Raw genomic sequence first — 21,551 nt, forward strand, 5'->3', positions numbered from 1 at the left:
CCCAGCGAGTTAGCAGCGGTCAGTTACTCAGGGCCTCTTACATATTCTTCCCCAATTCCCCAGTCTTTCGGTGGGGGGGAGGCGAGGGCTGGAGGTGGATGCCTCAGAAAACATCCTCCCCATAAATACAGAACCCCAGGGTTCGAAATTGAGGGAAACGGAGTTATTTAGCTCCTGTTATAGCCTAGAAGAGACTGGTTAGGTTAACACCAATGGCTGCCAGGAGCTACCTTTGGCTCTCCAATGAAACTGATGCTGAACAAACTCACCAATGCGAATTTAACTATGTGCATTCGGGTTATAGTATACATGAACATTAGGACACATCTATGACATTTAAATCATTAAGAGCCATGAATAATCGGCAAAATATACGTTTGCGTCTTATTGGAAGTTACATTTCTTAACGCTGTGCACTAGCTCCTCGTTTCCCAGTGGTCGCTCCTGGTCACTGGTTAATGCTGTATACTGTGGTAGGTCAGATGAAGGACGCGTTCTGATTAGACATTTCACTCGTATGTTTATTTTAAAAAATGAAGCCTCTTTCCCTATTCTGCAAGGCACCCCTCCCTAATGAAACTAGCTAATACGCTTGTCATTCGTCAGTGAATGCCTATAAATGAAACCGTCCACCGTCTGACTCTAACCTGTTGGACCCTACCACTATTTAAAAAACTTAAAGTCCAGAGAGGTCTCCCTTCTCCTGAGGTTTGGTTAATTTACCTCTCAGCCACTTTTCAAAAGATATTTAGATAGTCTCTAGTGATCACTCTTATCAGTTCATTTAGTATTGTCTTGGACTTGTGTTTCTTTCATTGTCTTCTATAGGGAGTAATCATTTTCTCCTCCCCTTATAAACATATCCAACAAGTATCTTTTTCATTTTGGGACATTTCTTATTTTTCTGAATATTTCTTAATCCTTGATTTCCCTTTTCTCTTTCTCTGGAAATATCTTTACAGAGCCCGGCTTGTTCTCAGGTTTCCTTTTTATATCTTGCTCTTTTATATCACTTAGACCTTCTTGGTCTAACTTATGGATTGCGTTATTCCCAGACTATTTCTCTTTCACTTCTTTGTACTGACTGTGCAATACTAACTTAACTGAAACGAACATGAATCTTCTAATGATTCTCATTCCCTGTCATTGTTTTATCTCTCTTGATAGTGACTAGTATGAGCATTCCAATAATACAACTTATCCACTCCTTTTTCCACTGTTGTGATATTAATTTCTCGTAACTGTGACGAGTTTGGGTGTCCCAATAATGCTGATTTTCTTTCATTCACCTGGGTCTCCCGGTCTCCCTATCTCCTTCCGTTTTCAGGGTTAATGCCACCAGTGTTTTCGTTTGAGAATCTGCATTCTTTCCTCCTAATCTGATGTCTCTTGTCCATTCCTCAGCTTCTTTCATTGTTGCTAGGACCCTTTGTCCACCATGAACCTCCCGTGGTCACTCCACTCTTCTCTAATTCTTTCTCGATTTCGGGACGCCACACGTCCAGCTTCAGTTTGTTTTGGCTCCCCTTCCTACCGATGGTAGCCTGCCTGTCATGTCTCAGCCCCCCCCCCCAACTGGAGGACTCTGCGCATCTCTTCACTCCTGCTGCCTGGAGTCCGTCTCTCTTTCCTTTTGAAACTTGCGGGCTCTTCTTTCATTTCCCCATGTTCTGATCCTGAAAGATAATTTGTAGGAAGGGATATTAAAAACCAGAACATACTGAATCTGGCACGGGAAAGCTCTAGCAACAGGTAGACCAGCGAAAGCCAGTCCCACTGGTGAAATCCAAGATGATCACCCTCATCTTTTATAGCCTCCGCTGCAGTAAGCTCCACCCCTAAGCTTGCCCAGGAAGAAAGTTGCATGGACCAATCATAATGGAGCACTCGCCTGCAACCAGAGCTGCAGCCTGTTACTTTGGAAGCCAACCCAGAGGAAGGTTCAAGACAATATAAAAGCAGCTCCCAACGCTGCCATCACTCTGAAACCTTACATACTTATCCCAGTAATTGGCAAGAGAATGAAAGGTATGGGAGCCGTACAAAAGCTCACTGTAGTTGTCTTAGGAAAGACCAAGAGTACAGAATAGGCAAGAGTCAAACAGACTTTATCTACTTTTTCTCAGTGTGAAGAGAAAGAGTCTGAAGAATGCAGAGAACCAGTATACAAGGGCCTCGGAAGATCCCTTCAAGGAACTAAAAAGGTTATTATGAGGAATAGCCAGAGACTATTTGAAGATACCTTATTAAACTTAACTGCGCTGAAATGTGGTAGGGCTAGAGTAGCTTTGCTTTTTGTGCAGAAAATCTGCTTTGGACAACGACTTGGTTTAGTTAAGTTGCGTGGGGAAAGCCTTAGCATACGGAAAGGTAGGCATGTTCTTTATTATTTAAATTAAATACTTGTGAACATGGCACATTGGCCTTGTGGTAGGTCAGAAGGAGGAGAGAGACAATCACTGTTGTTCTCCAGTTCCCCAGGTGGTGTGAATGTGACTGAGAATCTGCACTCATTTCTCCTTCCCCGGTGTCTGTTGGGTAGTTGGGATGTGTAATTGTGTGCATAAATACTTTACGTGTGGGGCATGCCTTCACGTAATCTTGAAGCCAAGGGCTTGCATTTCCCCATCCCCCTTTTATGGCATGCCTGCTTGTCTTCCTTTCACTGTCTGAGGTGTGTTTGCAGTCTCCTGGGACTGTACACTGTGCATGGAAGGGCATGGGTGTTAGCTGTGGCTGTCTTGTTATTTAACTTGTTCCATGTGTGTTCTGTAAGGAGAGAAGAGGTGTTCCGTCCTGTGTACTTTTCTTGCTGGCAGTGTTGACTGAAGTTGGAATGCTGTGTGCAGGTGCAGCTCACATGATGTGCGAGTACTTGAGTGAGTGTAATTTGGGCCTGAGCTGTGAATGAATGGGGTGGCTGGTGAGTGACTTGTCATATCTGTGATTTAAAGACTAAGGGCCTCATCACGAGTTGGGCGGAGTGGTTAAAATACAGCAGTAACGCTATTAACGCTGCATTTATCGCTCCGTCCAATCTCGAGTTGGGGGGAAAAGTGAGTTTTATCTCTAGCTTTTTGCTGGAGTTAAAATGCTCCCCTTTACGCCTGCTTTCGGAGTTGTGGTAATGGCTCCAAGAAACCCCCATTGGGTCCATTGGACCCAATGGGAATGGGTATTTACCTCGAACCCATATGTGGTTGCCCTTTGACGTCTCTAAATCGATCCCAGGAATCGAGGAGATGACTAGATCGATCACTCGAAGATGTCCGTCATTGGTAGTCTGATTTGATGATGCTTCCAAGGCTCCTAATTGTGAATTATTACATGTTCCTAGATCTGAAAGTCCAGCGGTGAATTGTTTGCCAGAAAAGTAAACTATGTAAAGCTTTAAACATGATGCAAAATAAAACTTGTCGAAGAAGCTCGGGCGGAGCTGCTGGTTGGTGCTGGTGTGCATTATTCTCATCGCTTGGGGGACAGGTCTTGGGCAGGGGGGAAAAGACTCCTCGCTTATGGGCCAAAATCACAGATTGAAAGAAATGCTCCCGGACCATAAGTCTCTGTCGCACCACTCTCCAGGAGTTGACAGTAGCATTGAATTCTCTAAAATAGGAGTCCAGTTATGGACCGCAGTTCTTCTTAAATGTAATCCAGCCGTTTTACTTCCTTTTAGTTGGCAACATTTTTAATCCACTGCTTTTATTAAACCAATTCCCTTAATCATCTGAATCGTGCCAGGTGGGATCAATGGTGGTCAGTCATAATCCCGAATTCAGAATCCCGAAAAAAAAAATCTCGAATAAAAAAGGCCGAAAAAAAAAATATCGAATTTTCATATATTTTTTTTGGTCTCTAGTTATATAATTAAAATAAGTAAAAACAAAAAAAAAGGGGGGGGGTTGGCAGGGAACCCCCCCATTTCGAACAAAAAAGTCATTAAAAAAATTCGATATTTTTTTTTCGGCCTTTTTTATTCGAGATTTTTTTTTTTCAGGATTTCTAAATTCGGGATTAGGACTATAAACCGGGATCAATATGTCTGCTGGACCATCCCACTGTGCTTTTTATAACCCAATGTTGCTTTTGGATGTCTGGCAATGTTATTTTATCTGTGTGCATGCTTGTGAGTAGACCGTGAAGCCGCAGTGTGTATGAATACTTTTGCTGAACGTTGGATTGCCTACTTTGGCCAACATTTGTTCCAAACAGTAAGGACTGCACCATCTTGTATTTGTGGTACTTGCTCTGCAAAGTATAATTTTGCTTTCATTTTACGTACACACCTAGTTTTCATATTGTGTGCTGTGGTGACTTTGCATGACCTTTCTTTTCATTGCATGCTTTACTGCATCTAGGCCAGCTCGCTCCATCCTCCCGAGCGGCTCCTGAATTTGTAGTTCCGCTTGAACTACAGTTACCAGCAACACCGGCTCTTATTCATGTTGGCAGCACGCTGGTGCGTTTGGAGAGGCCGGTTGTCAGTTTGCGCCCATTGTGCGCAACTTGCCATCAGTCAGGCTTGCTTCATTGCAGAAATCGGGTAGAACCCTCCTTCCTTCTACCTTTTTTGCCATGCATGCCATTCACCAGACCTTCGAGCTTTTAACCTTAGTCGCGGCCCCCTTTATGCATAACTCGGTCTCTTACAAGCAAAAACAGACGACATTCTGGCGAAATACTGCTCGCCTTTAATACCAATGGCCACCCATCCTGAGAGTTATAGTTCACCTAGTAACTCAACAATGACCTGCGACTCATTGCAAGCATTATTGAGCCCGTCCGAAGACCAGGTACTACACTCAGCCCAGAAAAAACCCCGGCTTTGGGACCCCTTGTTATCGGTCCTGATGGGCTCCAGCAATCATCAGTCAATGGGCTACATCCCAGAAACAGGCCACCAGGGTTCATCCCACGCGAGCCTAGACAACCAAGAGGCTGCCAAACGCCCTTTGCACACCTTAAAGCACGGCCCCACACACTGCTCTCCTAAAACATCAAGGAAGATCAAATCTAGCCATAGCTCATAACATCAGAGTGCTTCCCTGAACTTCTCCCTCCTCAACACACCTGCTCTCATGCAGCACGGGTAGAAATTCATGAACTTCTCACCGAGACAGACCAGATTTTTTTGCAATAGTCGTGGCTGAGTGAAGCAACTCCCTCTAGTGCCACCTTGGCCATTCCGCCCGAATGTTCGATCCTTCGTGCTGATCGGCCAGACCACAGAGTGGGAGGAGTAGCGATTCTCTTTAACAAACACCTGAACTTGCATGTTAATCCCCACATATGTCCCTGTGGCTGTGAAAGTCTTCTGGCCAAAATAAAGATTAATGAAAATAGTTCTCACCATTTTGGTAATTTATTGACCTCCCAGAGACATTCGCTTTTTCAAGGAACAAATCATTAGTCTACTCAACAGCATCACCAAAGCCAACTCTCCAGTAATGGTCCTAGGAGACTTCGATCTCTGGGCCGAACGATCCTCAAGACAATTCAGCAGCTTCCCTTCTCTCTGCTGTGAACACAATCCGATTCTCACAAGGGGTCACCGCTCCCACCCATAGAGAAGGGCATATACTTGATTGGGTTTTGACACATCAACTGTCGGTCACAAACATTTCTGTAAGACAATGCCCCTGGTCCGATCACTCTATAATGAACATTACCCTCCTCCATTCAGTACCGCCACTGAGACCTGCTGTCGGACCTAAAGAGTTTAAAATGATTAGAAACATCACAAATATTACCATGCAAAAGCTATCGGCTGAACTTGCAGCCAGGCTACCCCCCCTGGAATCCTTTAATAATTCTGATGATCTTGCCCTTCATCTTACATCAACCAATAATGGCGCCAGTGAAGCCCTTGCTCCCAAAAAACGCAAACTAGTTCTGATTCAAACTAAAATTCTTGGTTCAAGGAAACTTTTCTATCACTCGAATGTTTAAAAGGAAATGAGAAAGAGGCTGGCGAAGCACCCTTCCCCTCATACTCTTTCATTGTGTAAACGAACAGTAAAAATCTTTAAATTTGCCATTGAGGCAAAATCACCTAGCTTCAACAGTAGGATTGCATCTGCCATATCAAGCTGCAGGGAACTCTTTGCAATCCTGAAGGAGTTTGAGGGTAAATCTGTGAGCAAGACAGCACCTAGTAAAGATTCTGCATGTTGTCAAATGATGATAAATTTAATCTTAAAATCACTGGCCACCAACAAGCTGTTGCGGTTCAACAAAACTTGCTTAGCAACACCAGGAAGGGTCTTTTTCTTCTGCCTGATTCCCTACCAGCCTCTCAAAATAATCAATCACCTGTTTATTTTGACTTTAAACACTGCTCCAAAGCTCAGATTCGCAAGATCGTGGCTGGAATGAAGCCAACCTCGTGTCTTGGTGATATTTTCCCTTGCAGCATCTTTAAGGATTGTATGGACATCCTGGACCCCTGGGTTACCAAACGTATTAACCTTTAATTTACGGAAGGCCATGTGCCCAGTCTACTCAGGGAAGCGTGGATCACTCTGCTATTGAAGAAAAACAACCTGTATACCACCATAGCCAAACATTGTCGAACTATAACCAGCATCCCATTTCTATTGAAGATCATGGATCGTGTTGCTTATATCCAACTTCAATAGTTTGTTGAAAGTAATAACATCCTCAGTCCACTGCAATCGGGCTTCAGAGCCAGGCATGGCACTGAGCCCGCCATGCTAGATCTGAAGTTCAACCTTGCCGGTATTATGTATAAAGGTCAGCCAGCCCTTCTTATGTTCTATCTCTCTGCAGCCTTTGACCTGGTCGACCACTCAATGTTGGTAGCCAGGTTAGAGGATCAGGCACACTGTTCCAGCTCAGCCACATTCTGGATATCTTTTCTGGGTCCCAGGAAGGCCAGGGTGGCAGCGAATGGTGCCAGTTCGGCACCGACAGCTGTCACCTGTTGTCACCTGTGGGGTCGCTCAGGGGTCTTGCATCTTCCCCACACTGTTTAACATCTAGATCATGCCCCTTCTCCCCCTCCTGAATGGCCTGGGTGTCCAGTATACCAACTATGCAGATGACACTCAGGTCATCCTGGAACTGTCTGGCAGCTACACTCAGGATGCTCATGCCATCAACTCCATTTACGAGTCTATCCAGGAATGGATCGCAACCAATTCCCTGGCTTTGAACACAGATAAAACCAAGCTACTGATCTTGCGTCAGGACAAAGACTTTAAAAACTTGGCACAGAATATGAGAGCTTTACCATCTTTGGCAGCAATATTAGAGTAGCCAAAAGTGTCAAGACTTGTGGAATTATTTTGGATGCTGAGCTCACCATGAAGCCACAGGTTGCTCGTATTCGAGCATCCTGTGGGTACATCACCAAACTCCATTATTGCATCCGCCCATACCTATTTCACGGCTCTCATGAACTCATGCCTAGCTTACTGCAACAGCCTGTTCGAAAGCTAACATCAAGGCACTTGAAGTTACACAGAATGTTGATGTCTGGGCTGTCCAAGAGAGATCATGTCACCGAGGCCAGGAGGGAACTTCACTGGTTGCCCATAAAACTCCTTTCTCTAACTTAACAAGCGTCGAAACAATGAGGCTCCCCAGTATCTGGCAGATCGCCTCATAGCCCTTCAGCCGAGCTGGAACCTACGGTTCTATGACCCACACAAGCTTGTGCAACCCATGTTCAAGCTCACCAGTTTTGGTGGAACCATTTTTTGATGTCCATGCCCCCACAGCATGGAATAAGCTTCCGCTGGACTGAAGACTGGTGAACTCCCTCAAGGAATTGAAGAAACCGACCAAGTCCCACCTGTTTAATCTTAAACCAGATGAAATACTTCCTCACCCGGTTTCACCTCCATTCTTGCTATCCATATAAAAGGTCGAAAAAAATAAAGAATAGTAGAATTTCTCGGATTTCAGCTGTTCCAAAATTACTTACAGCTGAAAATTACAAACAATTCTACCATTCGTTACCATTATAGCGGATTGATTTTCCACTGCTTTTCTAGTTACTCCAGGTCCAGCTCAGTATGGGCCTCTTAAGTGGGGTGGCAGATGGGGATCTATCTTTATATATTTATATTATAAATATTCATTATTATTATTATTACATGTTTTACTTTGGTGTCGTAGGCCCACAAAATTGACTGTGCCCAGCCGGCGGTGGGTATATTATTCTAAATAAAATGTTGCCCCCTTCAGGCTTGAGAAAACCCAAGTGTTTCTTTCTTTATGCTTCATATCTGTGCTCTTCAAAGTAGAATCAGGATTATTCAATTACTGCGAACCCAGAAAAATGCAGACTTTTTTTTTATTTGGACTTTTTTCACGCAATATGTATGTGGGCGGTGGGTACAGTATATAATTGATGAAGGGGGGCTGCGTAGGGTTGAAATAAAGTCTGCAATTTCGTGGGTCACGGTAAACAGGCGAAGTAATCACATAGATCCGAAGAATCGACCACCAAGATAGTCTTAGTGAGAAATCATCTCAATGACTTCCTGGTTGGATTTGAACTAAATGCCTGATCCAAGAGTCGCATAGTCCAGAATAGACTGTGTTTAAAGGTGATGGTTGGTAACAGAAGGGAAGAGGACAGAGTGGTAAAATGGTACAGTGCAATTGAAGAAGCCGGGCTCCTTGATGTCGAAAAGGTTAAGAGTTTGCTCCCTGCCATGCCATGCCAGATTTCATTGTAGTTGACCGTGCCTTCCTTAGAAGCAGGCTATTAAAGTATAGTAAGTTGTAGCCAGCTATAGTGAAATCCTATAGCCAGAGCTACCTATTCAGAAGTTGTTCGTTGCACTGTGAAACATGGAGGGGAGTGTGCGACAAACAAGGCAGGTGGGGAGAGAAGGGAAATGTGCCTTTCTCTATGCAGTGACATTGTGTGTACAGTGTTTTACGCTACAGTAAGACCACCTGACACAACCTCTGCACAAGACCACTAGCATTTCTAGACCTGTTTCAGCCTCATCAGAGCGGAGTAACTTGGGCCAGCTGAAATCAAGATGACTGAAGAAAGTATTTTTTTCCATGCTGTTAGTTGTGGCTCAGTATTAACAGCTGGAATTGAAAGATAAGAAATGCATGTGTTACATGATCATACTTGCCATTCAACGTTGCCAGTCCAAAGAGAAGGTCATGCATATCCCAGGCTTCTGAGATCCGAATTGCCTGGCCAGCACGAAAAGAACTGCTAGTGTAGACAAGTAGGTATTTGTATCCGGAAAGTAAAACATTCAGTTTATATTGTATTCACACTTGAATACCATTGTTTTGAGTAGTAAATAATCACAGGACGTGTGAGGAAATGTTAGCAGGTGACAAAATATATACACTGTGCCACAGAAGGCCTCAAGAACACACAAACTCCCAGATTGGTATCTGGCCTAGTGGCTTTCTCTCTCTAATCTAGGGATGGGTAGTGCAACCCTAATCCATGCTTCCCTCCCCTCAACCCAATATTGTTACTTGTAATCTGTAACCCCTACTATCTATGCGGTGCGCCTTAAGGTACACCGGATCTTTCTAGGCTTTCCTCAGGAAACAATCTAGGTGACCTCTATTGGGGACCTTGATTCGATAGTGCCTTCCAATCACTCTGCTTACTCACTTGTATCCACAACCTTTGTATCCTTTCTATGCTGCTCTACGCTCTTTTCTCCCTGCTTTGCAACTCCCCCCCCCCCCCCCGACACTTTCATTTCCTCCCACTCTGCCTCTCTAGTGTCTGTCCCTCCGATGGGCTCACTTTCTCCCACCTACTCCCCTCCTCTTAGTACTTTCCTCACTACAAAACGACTGCTCTCCTCCCCATGTCAACAACTTCATTCTCATTCCTCCCAATTGCATGCCACTATTACTCTGCCTCCATACCACTACCCCCTCTACTCACTAATTTCACCTCCACACCACTACTACTGCACCCCAACTTCCCCTCATTAATCCTCCTTTCACTCAGTCACCTTTCATTCATTCTCATCACCACATTCACTCAAAACACGTAGAAGCAGACTCACAACAAAGTACCGCTTTCTCACATCTGTCAATGCTTCTTCTTCACTATAAACTGCCTTTCTACTCCTTTCCACTGTTCCTGTTCGTTGTGGTCCATTGGTTTCCAGTTGTCTCCTTCTCTGTCCTCACCTGAACTAAGCTATACCTTCCTGTTCCCTGTTGTCCATTATATCCTGCCCCCATTGGTTCTCACATTCTGGGTCCCCCGGGCCAATCTTTCTATGCCTTCCCCTCCAGGAAGGTGTTAACATAACTCAAAACGCATGGTCTAAGCCACAGCCCTTTCTCTTTGGCCGGTGCACCACAGATAATCAATGGCAGCCCGCTATGATTAAAATTCCAGTTCGTGTGAGGGTTTAAGTCCTTGGTATGGCAATCTTTTTTGAAGTGCCCTTCTGCTACCATGTTACTGGTAAGAAGTTTGTCTTAAGCGGCTGGTAGTGTGTTGAAACGCCACTCTGCAGCTCCAGTGCAGCTGAGAACGGTTGAGGTTAGGATCGGATGGCAGTACTTTGCACATGCGCTGACACTTGATTTGGTCGGTTCTTCTGTTTCCTGTAGCAATTGCATGGTGTTAAGCTGCCAGTTGGGCTGCGCTGGTACTTGGTACCTCTTGAGAGGCCTTCTTGGGCTGCTTCTTCTCTGTCCATGGCTGGGGATACCGGTATCTGCACTTCCCTAGGATAAATAGACCATCACTGGCCAGGATTGGGTAATAGAGGTATGTGTTGATTAAGAGTGGTACCAATTTCAATCACACTGACACATCGAGAAGGGACGGGAGGGTTTGAAATGCCTCTGTCTCCATATTAGCCATCATTCCTCCAAGCTGTTGAGCTTCTATATCATGGAAGCATGTCTCTCCCCAAAAGTCTGCTTGCTAACCGAATATCATGGAAGCATGTCTCTCCCCAAAAGTCTGCTTGCTAACTGAATATTGCATGGATGAAGTGCTTGCTGCCTTTACTTTGCTCTGTGTGCTAGAATCCTCAAGCGGTTGATGTATATGTGCTTTACCTCTGCCCCAATGCCCTAGTTGGCACTGCGAAACGGGTGACCAAGTTGCCACTCGGACAACCTCTACAGTACGTGTTCCACAGGGACATATATATATATATATATATATATATATATATATATATAATATACACACAGTAGGAACATAGATGTACTAACATTTGCGAGTTGCTTCTTGAGCAATGGTAAGGCACATGTGCGCTTGCACCGGTAGCATGTACGGGTTCAACATATACAGTTTACAAATATCGGGTTGCCCCAGTGCTGCGCAGGTATCTATAACGTTCCAGACAGTTGGGTGTTTCAATCATCATTAATAGTATCTTCATTCAGCTCTAGTAAATAGGAGCGCAGGTGGGACCTTTATATCTATAGGTTTACATGAAATTGGTTGCATGGTGGCCCAACGCTCCTCCGTATCTGAAGCCCATGTGATAGCTCGAAGCAACTGGCCAACTGTGGGACCAGCGGGTCGTAACCACTACAGCAGTATACAGCGCACCGCAAGTAGCATACATATCCCTGCCAGTTTCTTATACTTGCGCTGGAGTGTCATAAATTTGTGAAACAGGCAAGACATCAGACTTCCAGCATTTCTGACAAAGTCTCGCAAAACCCCTTCCAGAACGTGGCAAGTTTCGGGCACGTCCATAACATATAGATGTGTAGTGTTACCTATGCAGTAATTTAAATTGAATCAGTTGGAAGCTAGAGTTGGACACTATTTGCATGGCTTCCCAGGATTCATCAGTGACCTCCACCCCCAGGTCCCTGCTCCAGGCCCTGCGAAGATTGTGTAGCGCTCTACATGCCCGGTCCTGCAATAGATTGTATATTCTTGACAGCCTTCTGACCATCTGTCTTTAAGTGCACGACGCAGGCCAGAGTATTGTAGCCCAACGGGAGGGCGGCCGTCTCGGGCAACCAGGCAAATCTTGCCGCTCAAGGAAGGAGCCCATCTCAAAGACATCCCGTAAGTGAACATCTCCGTCGGCAGACCAGCCGCGTGCCGCAGCCTTGCCGATCATGGATTTCCTTGGCATGCAGTCCCACAAAGGGAGATCTCCATCATGTGGACTGGGGTTATCTACCAGTTTCCAGAATTTACCCCAGGTGATTACCGTGGCAGCCACTGGGTCTGTGGTCTCCAGAGTGCGCACCAGTGGAGGCAAGAACAGGGTTCGCACATCCAGAGTCCCTGCCGTTCCAGCTTGATGTGAGGAGGAGAGTTATCACCGTCAAACCAATATGCCACATGTTGTGCCTGGGCTGCAATCCCGTACCTTTTGAAGTTTGGGGCAGCCAGCCCTCCATGTTTATATGGTCTGGTTAGTGTTTCCAATCTCAGCTGGACAACACTAGCATGCCAGAGAAACAGTTGGTAGCACTCTTTAGACTCTCAAATAGTGCTGCACCGGGCCAAAGCTGGACATTCAAGAAGCGGTACAGTAACTGCAGGAGCACCACCATCTTGAGGAGTGCGACGCGTCCAGCCACCGTAAGTGGAAGCCTCGCCCAATTACTTAGCTTTTGTAACAATGACAACAGATAAGCCCCATAGTTCTGGTTGTACAATGAAATCTAATGCCGTGTGACACTGAGTCCCAGATATTTAATCTTCATTGGGGAGCATGTGAACCCCAAAAGGTTCTGCAGGGCCACCATGGTGTCTGCCAAAAAGGATGACATCTACATTATAGGAGTAAGGTTCACCTTGATGCCGCGTACATGGGGCAGTGCATCTGCATATAATGATATAATTTCCAGAGCCCCTGTAAGTCTGACTCCTCTAAAAGCATGTTTCTGGCGAATACAGTGGGCTAAGGGTTCAATAACCACTGCAAATATCAAGGGTGATAAAGGGGCAGCCCTGCCTGCTCACTTTAGCAATTTAGAAATGAGCCGACATCAGGCCATTCGTGCAGACCTTGGCTATAGGGAGCGCATAAAGCAGTCGCAACCATGAAATGAAGCGGCGTCCAGTTGCCCTTCTCCAGCTTGGCCCACTGAAATCTTGGAGTCAAACGCCTTCTCGACGTCAAGGGCCGGCGCCACCACCTCTGCCTCTGGGTCTATCCGGGCTAGGATTCTAAAAAGCTGCCATAGGCTGAGTGGCGTAGACCGTCCCGGTACAAACCCGATTGCTCTGGGTGTATGATATGCGTCATGTACGGGGCAAGACGGAGGGCCAGAACTTTAGCAAAAATCTTTACATTGCTGTTTATCAATGAGGGGGCGGTAGGAGCCGCACTGTGTGGCAGGCTTATCGGGCTTTAACAGCACAATGATGATTGCTTCCCTCAGCGTAGGAGTTATCCACCCGATGAACAGAATTAATCTGATATGGAGGATAGCCACTGTGTCAGCCGGGTTCTATAGCACTTGTAGAAATCCACCGTTAACCCATCTGAACCCGGGGCTTTACCCGGTGGAAGTGCCTCAATGTCTCTGTCCGAGACAATGTGCTGTCTAGAGCTTCCCTAGCCTCATCAGATATCACTGAGAGTGGAAGGCCATCAAGGAACACTTCCACATTGGAGATAGATGCCATTTCTGTTAGTGTATAGCGACGCATAAAAGGAACGAAATACCTCGTTCACCACAGGTGTGGTATGGACCAGTGTCTCATCTACCTCCTTCAATTATCAGGATCTGTTGGGTGCCATTTTCTTGGTGCACCACCCTGGCCAACAGTCTGCCAGTGTGCTCACCCTCCCCGTATTGCCTCGCCACGCAGGGTTCATCCAGGAACTTGCGCTCTCGTTCGACATGTTCCTTGAAACTCTTCAGTGCATCCCCGATCCCTCCAAGTGTATTCATGGAGGGGACCGTTGCATATTGCGTCTCAAGCTGGGCAAGCAACACTTCACACTCCCGGTCATCCTGATGAATCGTTACGAGAATCCTGGATTCTATCGCCACGGCCATGCCCCGAATGCAAACCTTGAACACATCCCATAGGGTAGAAAGGGAGTCCACAGAACTGTTATTAGTATTCGTCAATGCATGCACTTATCTCAGCTTTAAAGAATGGGTCTAGTAGTGCCTGCGGCTTAAGCCTTCACGGGCGTCTTGCTGTGCATCCTGCGATCCATGTCAATGCAATAGTAACCGGGGGGTGATCAGAGTAGGTCCTTGCCAGCATGGTCGCAGCATCCAGCTGCCCAACAAGACCATCCAACACCAACCATCTGTCGATTCGTGAGTGCGAATCATGCACCGAAGAGTAAAAGGAGTATTCGTGAGCCAGCGGGTGAAGCAGCCTCCAGGTATCTGACTCCAAGCCTAGCCTTTTTGGCCAATATGACCTTGGCTGCTCTGGACAATTGTCGGGCCCTGGATCCAGTTCTGCCGATCGACATCTACTATAGTATTAAAGCCCCCCCCCCCATAGTTGGTACCAGGGGGGGTCTAGGGCTAATGAATCAGCTAGCTGTGTGTATAAATCAAGGTCGTCCACATTGGGGCCATACACATTAACCAGGACCACCTCCAGCCCCTTCAGTGTACCATGCAGCAGATCGTATCGCCTCAGGAGACCTATGAGCGCCATTTTATGCACATATTTAATAGACTTATGCAAGAGAGTCCTCACACTGCGGCTTTGGGTCGAATATGTAGTGTAATAGCGTTGTGTCCCCCAGCTCCTGCCAAACCTGTCACAACCTATTGCAAGCGCATGAGTCTCCTGCAAGAACAAGACGCATGCTTTGTGGCGTTCAGCCTATAGCTGGAGTTTTCGCATTTTAACTGGGTTACCCAACCCCCTTGCATTCCAGCTCATGCATTGCAATACCTCGGCCCCCATTCAGCTGGCACGCATTAAGCAGCATAGATCCAATAAGGACCAAAAGCAAGCATCTCGTGAACATTGCAGACCAGTGATGTCTCACCCCATGTCCCATCATATAAGCCAAGCATTTTCTGTAAACTTATAGCTATCCTCCCTCCCCCACCCCAACAATAATAACTGCAGTTTTGCATGGGGGGAGGTGGGGAGGAGGAGGGAGAGGGAGGAAGCGACAGAGCGACAGAGCGACAGAGCGACAGAGCGACAGAGCGACAGAGAGAACGAGAGAGAACACACACAAAACAAACATAAAACAGCAGGGTCTACCCCGGGAAGTGGTCCTTCATTAATTGTATAGCCTCCTCAGGTAAAGTAAAGAAGTCGACCCTCTTAGAGTGTTCAATCCTGAGCTTAGCCCGATACAATATGGCATATTTGACACCCACATCACTGAGCATTTTCTTGGCAGTCGGAACGGATTTCCGCTCTTGCTGCATTGCAACTGAGAAATCTAGGTAAAGGTGGATTTTAGCGGAGCCGAGGACCAGCTCCCCCTTGGCTCTGATGGCTCGCAGCAAAGCGGCCCTGTCCCAGTAATTAAGGACTCTGGGCTGTTATCAGTCGGGGGGGGGGGGACCAGGCCTAGGTTTCCCCGCCAGAAAACAGTGGGCACGCTCAATCGCAAACTATGGCTATAGTTTAAGCCCATCCCGCAGAGTTGGGAGGGTACGCTCCAGAAAGTCCTCAATGGGTTTGTCAATGTCTTCCGGAACCCCTATTATGCGTATATTGTTGCGCTTGGAGTGAGACTCCAAATCCTCATTCTTCTTGCTGATAGCGTGCACCTGTCTCGCCAGCGATGTTACCTCCGATCTGAGCATTGTGATGTCGTCCTCAGCAGCCCCCACTCTAGTTTCTACTTCAGTGAGACGGGTGTCCGTTTTTTTCCATGCAGGCTTTAATGTATCTGATTGTGCCTCTCACGTCATCATTTTGCTATGTAGCGTTGTGAACCCCTCCTGCATGTATTCAATCATACGCTGCAGTTCCGTGGGCTCCTCAGATGTCAATGGCCCACTGTCAGCATCACTAACAGTCTCTGGGGCTTTAGTTGTCGCTTTAGTGAACATGTTAATTGAGCTTTGCTTCCTGCCAGCCCCTTTAGTCATGGTGGCTCAGGATTGCACACAGGAGTAGATGGGCTCCAGTGAGGCGCGCCCCCAGGGTGTCCGGTGCACTGGCTTTAGTAGACTATGCAACGCGGTCCCTTGCCCTGAGTAATGGTCCCCCAGCACCAAGGCCTCACTAACCCCACGCTGTGCTTGCAGGTCTGGAGCCAGCAATCTGTTGCAGTCTGTTACAAATGTTCCCAGCCCACAAGACCCAATGAAAAATAAGGGCCGTGCTGTATGCCTCAGCCAGCGAGGCCACAGCAGCGGGTGGTTAAGTTGGCGGTGTCCTCCCCGTGCAATAAATCTATGGCGCGCTCCTCCAGCGATGTCACAACTCCTTGGAGCAGCATTGGATCGGGCGGGGGCCAGCAGCGGTGTCCGTAATGTGGGAGGGATCGGGAGCAAGGTACTGCGTGGCGGATCCTGCGTCTCGCATGAACACCCGACTCACTGCCTCATGGAAGCGCCAGGGCAGGCTGCGCGCACCTCCTCAGCTGGGGATTGCAGCACCTCTGCAAGGCGCCAAGTACTGTTGGCCGTTTCCTGGTAGTGCACCCTGGCAGCATCCACTGACTCTGCTTGTGTGGTCTCCGTCGGGTGGCCTGCGAGAGCACAGTCATGGACTGCTGGCCATGGTTCCCCCGTGCCAGCCTAGATTTCTGCTGGTGCCAACTGCCACTGCGTTGTCTTTACGGCTGCTGTGGCAGTACCAGTGCCACGTTGCGGCTGGTACCGGGGCTCCAAATTATATCCACAGGTAACTGATGATCGCCGCTATCGCTTGAGCAGTATTTCGCTGGCAGTAGCACCCAACAAGGATGTATATCGCACCATACACATTCGCCGGGCTGTGGAGCTCTGTGCTCAGGTGACCATCTTGTTTTGCGCGCAACAGCGCCCCAAGAATATTTGATTGTAGAAGAGTGAAATAATTGTGTACAAAAATAATAAACTCATGGCAATGTTAAACTATAAAGTGCAATGATGGGTGATTGTTTAAATTTTGAGCATGTGGAAAACACAGAGTATCATGCAAAAGCACACCAACAATCATCGAACTATCTCAGAAGTCTTTTTTGCTGGCACAGGATTTTTCTTTGAAGGTAGATCGTGAGGACATGTCCTGAAGAAAAGGCAAGCTATAGATTTTGTCATTGTATCTGAATATACAAGCGGCTTTTTAAGACACATGAAATGAGCATAACCTTAGCTTGCATGTCATTTGTTCTGCATGCTCACCATCCTGTCCCTGTGTCTCTGTTGTAGGTTGCATCACCAGGGCTGATATGGAAGGCATCCTACCAAAGTTTGTTGGTGATATAATGCAGGTTCCACCAATGTAAGTATCTTTTTGGATTTGTCTTTTGGTGGTTGTAGCTGTACTTTGGATTTCCATTCCTCCTTGTTCTCTTTTTATTTATTTTTTTTTAATTTTTTTTCTCTCTTCAAAATCTGTTGTTTGCAATCACAAACACATAACCGTGCAGAAGTGGCAAAACAATGATTTCGGTCAGACTTGTGTGTATCCCCGGCGTATAACGGTCTCAAAACACTTTAAGGTTTAATGAACATTTTGAATCTAGTCACAAAGCTTGAACACCAAAACGCCCGTTCGCACACAAATGGCTGTCCTCATATGGAGCTGGAGTAACAAAGGATGAGTAGCATAGGTTTACCTAATCCTGCCACAGGAAACCCCTCAGCTAGCAGGATAGAGCCAGAACACCTAGAGACAATTGTCCAAATAATTGTCCAGTAGAATCCCCAGGTCTCAGTCCCTCCTAAAACATTGAACATTCGCTGCATACATGATCAAACGCATTTTCCCCCAGTGCATCGCTCTGTGTTTAGAAGGCTTCTCCCTTGCAATGTTAATGAGAACTAACTCTATGTATCCGCTGTGGACTGGACTGGGAGTTCAATGCTTTCCAAAAAATGGCACTCTTGGAACTACCATGACGGGATGGACCAATTTGAGAAGGTAAAAGAGAGAATAATACAGGCATTGAGAGAGTGAGGGTTTTCCTCTGACTCAAGAGATATTCCCTCGCTGTATAGATCTACATGTTTAATTCAAAGATTTAAGTCTGGTGCAAGATTTGTCTGTACTTTTTTCCACACCACCAGCTTTTATGTACTCGCGGAACCGTAATCTTCGAAACATGTTAGTATATGCAGCTAACAACTGACCAGAGTCCCATTTTTGGGGCAACCCAAGTTTGGTACTTATTCCAATTTGATTTGTAACGCAGTGATCCAAGGAGTTTTGGTATGGCATCCACATACTGGCCAGAAAGTTATATTGAGAATGTGTGCGACCCGTTTGGCAAGGAATATGGTATATTTCAGTAAGCGTCCATGTGGATTACTGTATATTGCCAATAAAGACACAAGAGACAAGGGCATGCTGGAATGAACATAAAGCAGCAATAAGATCTAAAGATATCCAATCTCCTTTTTTTTAAAAAAAAATCTTTATTTTTGCATTTTTCCAAACTTATTACATTAACAATCGCACCTCAAAGGGGTGTGCTCCCAAAGTGCCTGACCCACTCTCCGCCCTCCCCACTCTGTCAATCCTTGCCGTAGTTTGACTCCTCCTCCATGTGGATAAGTACTTATGCCGGTTTTTCTTTGGCTTGGCTAAGGTTTGTGTCCCTGCATTAGGTGCCGAGTTCTCCTATCGAGGACGATGCGTCATCGGCTGTTTCGTTGATTAGGAATGCCACGAACGGGCCCCAGATGTCGGGAGGTCGTGCGTGTTGTGGCAGTGTTTTGATGAAATCAGACTCGACGTCTTGGCAGTAAAGGCTGTCTTTCCGCCAGTCTGCTACCGATGGGACTGGCCCCCGTCCCTAGGTCATGGTGACTCTTCTGCGGGCCAGGGTCAGTAGCACACCTGTCAGTTTCCTCACAGCTGGAGAAAGTTGTTGCGTCATCCCGAGAAGTGCCACCGTCGGGACGGGTTGCGCTTCTCCAATAATTGTCGACGTGGCCTGAAGGACTTGGGACCAAAAGGGTGATGACTTGGGGCATTCCCATGCGAGGCGTACAAAGTCTGCATTTAAGATTCCACATCTCTAGCATTTTTCCGGTGAGTCTGGATGTTTGTTCTTTTTAGTGGGGGTGAAGTATGTCTGATGGAGAAAGTTGAGATGAATTTGCTTGAGACGTGAGTTTAGTGCTATTTTTTGTGTTTGTCTTAGTATAAATGTCCATTCCTCCTCAGGGATCACTGCTTAAAGGGATTTTTCCCATCTAGTTTTCGTGCGGGGGTTAATGTTTGCTGTGTCAGTTAGGATAGATTTATAGATGGCTGAAACTATCTTCCCTCCCCCTGCGTTTGAATCACGTTGTGCAATAATTGCCAAGTCGAGGGTTCACGTGGGAAGGTGGGGAAGAGTGCATGGAGGGTGTATCTAGTTCTAAAATAAAGAAACTTATTTAGAGCGGTAGTGCCTCCTCTCTCCGTTACCTGCTCTGGAGTCATAAAGATACCTTCAGTGAACAGATCACCTAGGGTGTTTAGCTGTAATTTGGCTACCCAAGTATGGAAGACTTTTTCGGAGGTCAGAGGATCCCAGGGAGGAATTTGATCGGGAGGAGGGGTGAGTATCTCACTGAGACTCCGTATTTTAATGCAAGTCTCTTCCAGACTGCGTACGTCGTGAGGACAACATTCATAGTGTTATAGGGCACTGGGAGCTGACTAATAACCACCGCCCTCAGCAGGTTAGGAGTCGCCAGGGCCCGCTCCATTTGCACATGGGGTCTGACAAGGTGAGTATTGTACCAGTGGCCGAGGAACTGCGCCTGTGCCGCCCAATAGAATCTCTCTAGGTCCGGGAGAGCGAGTCCCCCACTAGATACCGGGAGTATCGGGGTTGAATGAGCCACTCTGGCGGGTTTGCCTGCCCATAGGAGTTCAAGGACAAGACTCTTTCAGTTTCCTCAAAAAGGGTTGTGGGAGAAGAATGGGGATGTTGGAGAAAAGGTAAAGAAGTTTCGGCAAAATTAGCATTTTAACTAAGGATGTCCTGCCCCACAGGGTTAGCGGGAGAGATTTCCAAAGGTTAACCTTCTCTTGGAGTATTTTTAATGTTGACTCGTAGTTGTCCCGAAAGACTTCATGGTAGTTTAGCGACATTAATATTCCTAGATAGCGTACCCGTGAGGTTTCCCATGTAAAGTGAAAGCCGTCAGCAAATGGTGCAGTGGCGGGGGTGAGCGGGAATATTATTGATTTGGTATGATTAATTTTTAACCCGCAGATTACCCCAAATTTAATTACCTCTCTCATTATTGGGTTCAGGTTTTCGACGGGGTCATGGACGAACAACGCTACATCGTCTGCATATAGGGATATGATCAGCCTGTGGGGGCCTATGCTGAGTCCCCGATGGAGCTGATTGGATCGAAGGAACGATGCCAGGGGTTCCATTACTAATGCAAATATCAATGCTGACAGAGGACAGCCTTGCCTGGTACCCCGTTGTAACTTGATGGGAGTCGATCTCGCCGATCCTACTACTATTGTCGCCTGCAGATTGTTGTAAAGTAGGGATACAAGTTTAATGAAACAGGCTCCTAGGCCCATCCGAGTGAGTACTGCGAATAAGAAGGGCCATTCCACCGAGTCGAAAGCTTTCTCGGCATTAAGTAAAACAGCGACGGCTTGGTGATCGGGGTTGAGAGCTTCCATGACCCCGAACAGCCTTCTGATGCCGAATGTCGTGTTGCGGCCTGGTACAAAGCCGGCCTGATCCGCAAGTACGAGACCAGGCATCAGTGGCAGCAGCCTCCTGGTAAGTATTTTCGCCAGTATTTTATTATCTAAGTTAAGTAGGGAGATGGGTCTATATGACGCACATTCTTCTGGGGGTTTGCCGGATTTATGTAGAAGGATAATATTGGCTTCTCGGGTGGTTTGTGGGAGGGAGCCTGATTCTAGCGCTTCACGGTAAACCTCTGAGGGAAGGGGGGCTAGGGTATTTGCGAAGGCTTTGTAGAATTCCCCGATTAGACCATCGGGCCCTGGTCTTTGGTGTTGGGGAGGGATTTGATGGTCTTGACTATTTCGTCTGACGTGATGAGTTCGTTAAGGGGTTTGTGTAGATCTCTTTCTACCCAATATAGCTCAGTGTCTTCGAGATATCTGTGTAATGCTTCGGTGTCAGTGGTGTATTTAGAGGAGTAGAGGTCTTGGTAGAAGGATCGAAATGTATTTACTATTTCTTCATCTGTGTGCACAATTGTGCTGTGACTAGAGCGTATTCTCTCGACCGTTGTGAGTTTCCTGTCAGCATTTACCAGCTTTGCTAGGAGGGCCCCAGGTTTTTGGCCTTCGCCATAGTGACGGATCTGGCTGTTCCGGCCTAGGAGTTTTATTTTTTGTTCCGCTGTGGTCCTGAACGTTTGTAGTTCTTTCTTAAGAGCGACCTGGACTGCGGAGTCGTCTGCGGCGGAGAGTTTAAGCTCGAGGGTTTTTAAGCGCTCTTCACTGGAGGTTAACTCTTGACGGATCAGTTTAAGGATGCCGTTCT

The 21,551-nt window shown here is 46.6% G+C and overlaps 1 protein-coding gene across 1 annotated transcript in view; it reads left to right on the forward strand.

The window, feature by feature from the left end:
- TRUB1 (TruB pseudouridine synthase family member 1) overlaps positions 1-21,551 on the forward strand; it is a 296,367-nt gene that overhangs the window by 209,069 nt on the left and 65,747 nt on the right. Inside the window, exon 5 of the mRNA XM_069611896.1 lies at positions 17,275-17,347. Coding sequence (XP_069467997.1) covers positions 17,275-17,347 — 73 coding nt within the window. The remainder of the gene's footprint in view (positions 1-17,274; positions 17,348-21,551) is intronic.

Source organism: Ambystoma mexicanum, chromosome 8 (assembly GCF_040938575.1).
Source record: "Ambystoma mexicanum isolate Mex_15411 chromosome 8, UKY_AmexF1_1, whole genome shotgun sequence".
NCBI classification, from domain to species: domain Eukaryota; kingdom Metazoa; phylum Chordata; class Amphibia; order Caudata; family Ambystomatidae; genus Ambystoma; species Ambystoma mexicanum.